General features: G+C 33.1%; 1 protein-coding gene across 1 annotated transcript in view; it reads right to left on the minus strand.

Moving 5' to 3' along the window:
* Positions 1–1,154: 1,154 nt before the first annotated feature.
* Positions 1,155–7,324, minus strand: part of LOC6033222 (putative uncharacterized protein DDB_G0286901) — a 70,495-nt gene continuing 64,325 nt past the window's right edge. Inside the window, 2 exon segments of the mRNA XM_038254396.1 lie at positions 1,155–2,221; positions 2,717–2,922. Coding sequence (XP_038110324.1) covers positions 2,068–2,221; positions 2,717–2,922 — 360 coding nt within the window. The 3' untranslated portion in view covers positions 1,155–2,067.

The following is a 7,324-nucleotide window of genomic DNA, read 5'->3' on the forward strand; positions in this document are numbered from 1 at the left end:
TCAAAGTTTCATTTCCCCTTCTCACAATTATATTTTTTCAGCCTGTTGGAATTTCTAGAAACTAATTGTGCTCTTTTCTGCGCAGCTCCATTTTTCTTATTTTTAAATATTAAGTATTTCTTGTTATGTTACGTCCGATAAAAATGCAAATTCATTTCAGTTTTTCAAACGTAATTTCATTTTTCTTTATGATTTTTTTTATCATGAATAAAAAAATCGAGTAATAATTCAAACATTTTTATGCTGACTTTAAGAAATCTTACCGGTGGTTTTACAACATGTTGTGATTGAAATAGTTAGGTCAGTTTTTTTCTTGCAATACCACGCTAAAAACAGGCTGGACCAAGGGCTGGACAACTTATAGAATTCACGATTTGAACAGCAATGCAAATGGTCAAAACCAATCGGCTTAGGATTGCACCTTCCTAAAAAACCATCCATCTCTGAGTGAAACTTACATGGGGTTATCGTGGAGTATTTCCCTTGTCCCCTGAAAAAGTGGAGTATCAACATTTTCCGTCTTCCAAATGCCCTATCCTTGAACCCTGGTGGGTGGTGCGACTGACAATAGAGTTATTTACGTGCGCATGTATTGCGTATACATACACGAAAAAAAGTGAGGTTAAATTTTGTCCGGCCAGCAAAATCAAATGGTGCGCTAGTGTGTGTACGCGAAACGTCATAAAGCTCTATGGTTCTATCCAGATTGTCCCGAAATGTCAAAATGACGCTGTGATGGCTGTCATGCCATAAGGAGGCGAATACTTTATGAAAATCATACCTGTCAAAATTCCTAGCCTCAAAATTTTGTCGCGAGTTGCTTTTCTCGCGACAAAATTTTGAGGCTAGGAATTTTGACAGGTATGATTTTCATAAAGTATTCGCCTCCTTTTCTCTCTCACAGAAAACTTAGGACAATGTAGCTGTCAAACTAGGCCAAACTGTTAAAGTCACTCACAAAATGAACTTTGAGTGATTTGAGTTCATTTCTGACGTCACGATTTTCGCCCCTATAGCACAGTTCGACGCGCTCGTCGATTTTGTTCGGGGAAAATCTTCGACAATCAACGAAGACCATGTAAACAGTGCACACGAGCTGTCAAATGACGTCACGGCGTAAAACCTAATTAGGTTTTACAGCGTGACGTCACGAGCGCACACGCACACACATTTTTACTGAGACACACGTGCAAAAAATGTAAACAGTGCAGCCAAGCTGTCAAATTTCTAACCTAAAAATTGAGTCGGCGTAAAACTTAAAAGTACATTTTTTTTCAATCACCATCTCGAAGAGAAGCGATGTGAAATCGTTTTTCACATTTTTTTGGCATCTGACAGAAGGCAAATCCCACTTAATGGTTTTCCATTTCTTTTGTAAAAAATCTGGAGTTTTTTTAAAAGGTCCAATAAACCAAATTTTCAGTTTTTGCTTTTTGGGTGTTTTTGAAACCACCTTGTATCTGGGATATTAATAAACACCCAAAAAGCTAAAACTGAAAATTTGGCTTATCTGACCCTTCAAACAAAAAAAAAACTCCAGAAATCGATGTTAACTGCATCAGAAAACTGTCTAATTTAACCATAAACTTTATACATTACTGTTTATAAAAAACGCTATTTAATGTTTCAGCATGTAAAATTGTAGAATGAGTGACTTTCTAAGCTTTTCGTGAGAAACGGGGAAATGATCACCTGAACTTTGTACCATGCGTGTACTAAGGGTGTGCCTTTTGTACCCTAAAACTACCCACTGAACCTCAGCAGTGGCGTATCTAGGATCTAAAGGGCTGACAACGACCGCATGGTCGTTGACTGGTGGTGAGCGCTGAACTAAGAAGGGTGATGGTTGGTTGCAGTGTTCGTAGAAGAGGTTCCACGGTAAACGTTGTGGTTGTCGTCCTCCCGAAAACGCAATCCTCCCGCTCAGACTACACTGGTCAACTCCTGGAGGGTGGTCTGGTGCTGGTACTTTTGCTGCTGGCCGGCGATCGACAGCCGGACGACGACCTCGCGGGGATGGCGGCTGGTGCTGGTTCCGTTGTTGTTGTTGCTAGCCGAGTTGCTGCGTCAAGCCGCACCGCACGGCAGATTTCCGTTGGGGTTCGAACTGGCCGAGTTCATGCCGCAGGCCTTCAGCTCGGTGAAGATCTCGGTGAAGAAGCCCGGCTCGGCGTTGATTCGCAGCATGTTGGACGACAGCCGGTTCACGATGAGCAAGCATCTGGAGGGGAGCAGAAGAAAAACGTACGGAAATGTAATTAGGAAAGCTTTACCTTTTTTGCCATGCTCATGCGGGGTCCAGTTCATGACTGACGTTGTGTTGTCTCCGGTGACGTTAAAGAAATTGATATCTTTCTTTTGAGACGAGGACATCACCAAGAGTACCAAGTGGTCACGTGCAAAGTTATTTTAGTTCAGAAGCAGAGAATTTTTTTTTTAATGCAAAATTGAATATTATCATATCTTTTTTTTATTTTACGTGAATTTGTAAACATTTACAAAATTATCTTTAAAAAATTCTTACAATAAACAACTCTATTCCTTTCCAAAATAAACTCGTTATCGCTCCTATTGACATTGTATCAGGTATCTCCTTAAGGAATTATATTTAACGTTGTAGCTTCTTTGAAGAGTCTCATCATATCCCCCAATCACCTCCCAACAGAATAAAGAAAAAAAAATGAAAGAGCCTCCCAATCCGAAACCCAAAACTCACCTGTCCCAGAACTTGTCCTTGGAGTCCTCCACCAGGAACGGCTTCAGCGGGTAGCTAATCTCGTTGCCCATGTACGAGTAGGACAGATAGAGACAGGTCAGCACCGCCGCCTGCAGTTCCGCTTCCTTCGTCTCCTCGCCGTCGACCAGCTCCCGGACCAGCATGTACACGAACACAACGTTCGCCGGGTTGATGAAGGCAACGTCCTGAAAAAGTAGGGAAAGGAGAAGGCGTGAGAAAAGGATAAAATTTTCATGAATAAACATTTGGCGAGAAGGGATTCGGCGAAAAACATGAAAAATTCGTCGTAGCCACCGAAACCAAATCAGGAAAAAAGGGATGAAAAATGGTGGTAATTCAATTTGGCGATTTGTGAGGAAACGAGGTTTTTCGCAACTTCCCGGCTACATTTTCCAAGCGAATTCTATGCTTTGTGGGTCCCCACTCCAGTTGAAACATCAGCCCGAATCAACAAACAGACAAATTAAGCGTGGAGGCACAGATTTCCCGGGCAGACGGTAATAACAAAATTCATGCCATTTCAATAACAAATACTGTTAAAATAACAAAAAATGTTATGGAATATTCTTGTAAAATCCATTTTTGCATAAGAGCTTAATAACAGTTTATGTTATCATAACAAAATTTGTTATTGGTCTGATATTGGTTGAAAGCCAAAACAACTTTGGAATAACATTTTTTGTTATGAAAGAATAACTTTAACTGTTATTGGGAAGATCGGATTAGTTGTTAAAATAACAAAAAATAATAACAAAGATTTGTTCGAAGAATAACTAAAAGTGTTATTAGTCCGTTATTACAATAACAATTCAATAACAAAAAAATCATAACGACGAATAACAAATCTTGTTATAAATAACGTAAAATGTTATTGGCCTAGTATTTTCAAATATCAAGAAACGTTATTCCCACGTTATTACCGTCTGCTCGGGTTCCGGAAGCTTTTGTCCTGAGCCTTGTAGCCTTATATATGTGGATGTCTGGTAAGGATGAAAACAGGAGAGAAACATTTTCAAGTATAGCTACGATTAACTGAAGCAGAGATTGACTCTTTGGGAAGGGGAGGGAAATTCGACCGAGCCAGAAACGGCATTTTCAATTAAAATTTCATTAGGACGAGTTCTAATCTCGTTTTCGAGCTATGGTTTGGCACCGAAAGAGAAAGATGCTGGTAAACATGTTTCTCAAATGTTACATTGAAGTTAATCGATGCCTCCGTGCTCTCGTATGCTAACTAGATAGGAAACCCAGAAAGCTTAGAATAACATCGAAATGCTAATAAAGAACTTTGTAAAGTTCATGGAAGATTCCTTAAAAAAAAATTTGCAACTAATTTCAAAAGTCGCGTGTTTTGGCGTTTCTTACAAGTGTTCTTACAAAATGTATACAAAGTACTCGTACGCGACTGCCGGTGGGATATAAATTTGCATTTAAAGCTCTATTAAATTTAGCAAAAATATCTATAAAAAATAACTACTGAACGTACTGAAAAATTCTTCTTTTCAGCATTTGATTTTGGGCTTTGGTTCAAAAACACGCACTCCAAACTAAATCGGAGTAACACACGTTTCATAGAAAAATTGATTTTCAAAAAATGTATTTTTTTTATTGGGTTTTCATATACAAAGCTCCATACATTTTTGAGGACTAGTAATACAAAATTGGCATGCGAATATTCAAAATTGAGAAAAGATTTTCTGATCGATTTGCAGTCTTCGGCAAAGTTATTGGTTATTATTAGAACTGTACAGAAAAAATAAGTACACGGACAAATATCCTTGTTTTTTAATTAACTTTTCATCGCTGGAAATTAAATTCCTTACGTATTTTCCATTGTTTTAGGGCACTGAAAAAGGGGCATCGTCGGTACTACAGTTTGGGGTGATGCAAAATCTGGTATCTGAGATATGATTTTTGAATAAATGTGATTTTTGGCAAAAATCGAAACGATTGCTAAACAAAATTTAAAAATTCAGCAATTTCATTTGAAAAGGGCACAAATCCACGGAAAGGAGTTCCATCTAAAATTTAACAATTCAAATTAGCTGGCTTCAAATTGGTGAAACAGTGATTTTTTTGGTTGAATCAGCTAAAATTACAGCTAAATTTACCAACCTGGGATTGGTGAAATAGCTAACCCTGATTGCTGATTTGCTTTCCAAAACTGACAGCCCAAATCAAAATGACAGAAGAGATTTTACCAAAAATAATGGTGTTTCAGCACAACTTTGCGTACTTTTACCGAAAAACTAGCTGGAACCGGCAGCATGGATTTTTTGACAGGTCATCAGTTCGAGATCAAAACAAAGCAACGTCTTGTATCGTGTTTGATCCTGTTTGAGCCGCTCAGTTCGCGAAGTTTTTTGATGATTATGTGTGTTGTTTGAGTGCAAGTGCAAGTGCAAAAGGTGATAGAATGTGTTGTGTGAGTGAATAAATTAAAAGCCGGGAAGATTTTCTGCGGATCGGCACCTAAAGGAATGTTTCAGTTGATAAGGTGAGAAGTTTTTTGTGTTGAGGGAAAGTGGTAAGAAGTTGAGGCTCTCATTATTGTTTGGACGATGCGTAGGTAAAAACATGTACTTAACATGGGGGGCATCCCTAAACCACGTGAACACTTTGGCAGGGGAAAGGGGAGGCTGGCGATTGTCCACACTCTACTTTTTTGTGTGGACATCTGCCCACCTGGAAGGGCGGCGGGTACAGAATGTCTAGACATAGATTGGACAATGTTTGACAGATCCGAACAAATAGGGCACCTGACGGCTTTTAAGCACATCAATAAATAGTGTTAAATATTGTTAGAAATGAAGTTAAATTAAGTTCAATTAAGTTAAATTAAGTGATATTGATAAAATTTAGTTAAAATAAGTTAAATTTAGTTGAAATTAGTAAAATTTCGTTAAAATTGATTAAATTTCGTTTAAATTAGTAAAATTAAGTAAAATTACGAACAGTTAAAATAAATTTAGTTGAATTAAGATAATTTAAAAAAATTAGTTAAATTTGTTACTTTTTGTGTAATTTAGTTGAATTTGCCAAAATTTGGTAAAATTAAGTTGTGTTAGGTGAAATTTAGTAAAATTAAGTTGTGTTAGGTGAAATTTAGTAAAATTAAACAAAATTAAGTAAAATTAGGCAAAATTAAGTAAAATCATGTAAAATTTAGTAAAATTAAGTAAAATATAGTAAAATTAGGTAAAATTAAGTAAAATTAAGTAAAAATAAGGAAAAATAAGTAAGATTATGTAAAATTAGGTAAAATTAGGTAAAATTAAGTAAAATAAAGTAAAATAAAGTAAAATAAAGTAAAATTAAGTAAAAATAAGGAAAAATAAGTAAAATTAAGTAAAATTAAGTAAAATTAGGTAAAATAAGTAAAATAAAGTAAAATTAGGTAAAATTAAGTAAAACTTAGTAAAATTAAGTAAAATTAAGTAAAATTAAGTAGAATTAAAGAAAATTAAGTAAAATTTAGTAAAATTAAGTAAAATAAGGTAAAATTCAGTAAAATTATATAAAATTAAGAAAAATTAAGAAAAAAAAGTAAAATTATGTAAAATTAAGTAAAATTAAAAAAAACGTAAAATTAAGTAAAATTCAGTAAAATTGAGTAAAATTAAGTAAAATAAAGTAAAATTCAGTGAAATTGAGTTGAAATTATGTTAAATTCAGTTAAAATATGTTTAGTTAATTAAATTTAGTTTAATTAATTGAAATTAATTTAATTAAGTTAAATTGAGTTTGATTTAGTTGAAAATGGTTAAATTTAGAAAAATCTAGTTGAATTTAGGTAAATGTAGTTGAAAATAGGTAAATGTAAATACATTTATTTAAATATTATTACATTTTGTAGAATTCAGTTGAATTTAATGTAATTTGGTAGAATTTAATTGATTTTAAAGTTATTTAGTAAAATTCAGTTAAATTAAGTTTAATTAAGTTAAGTTAACTTTAATTCAGCTTAAATAAGTTAAATTAAGTTAAATTAATTTAAATTAAGTTAAATTAAGCTAAATTAAGTTAAATTAAGTTAAATTAAGTTAAATTAAGTAAAACTAAATTTCATCAAGTTAAGTTAAGTTAAACTGAGTGAAATTTAGTTTTATTCAGTTTATTTAAGTTCATTGAAGTTAAATAAAGTTAAATTAATTTAAGGTAAATCAAGCTTAGTTAGGTTAATAAAGTTAAATTAAGTTCGATAAAGTTAAATGAAGTGCAAATTAGTTAAACTAAGCTGAATTAAGTTAAATTAAGTTAAATTGAGTTAAATTAAGTTAAATTAAGTTAAATTAAGTTAAATTAAGTTAAATTAAGTTTAATTAAGTTAAATTAATTTAAATTAAGTTAAATTAAGTTAAATTAAGTTAATTTATTTTGTTTAAATTAAAGTAATTAATTAATTAATAGTTAAACTTTATTAAATTCAAAACATAGTTTATAAAACTTCAATTTACTATAATTTAACCAACATAACATTTTTTTTGTATTTTTGTATTTTTGTATTTTTGTATTTTTGTATTTTTGTATTTTTGTATTTTTGTATTTTTGTATTTTTGTATTTTTGTATTTTTGTATTTTTGTATT

The sequence above is a fragment of the Culex quinquefasciatus genome, chromosome 2 (genome assembly GCF_015732765.1).
Source record: "Culex quinquefasciatus strain JHB chromosome 2, VPISU_Cqui_1.0_pri_paternal, whole genome shotgun sequence".
NCBI classification, from domain to species: Eukaryota; Metazoa; Arthropoda; class Insecta; order Diptera; family Culicidae; genus Culex; species Culex quinquefasciatus.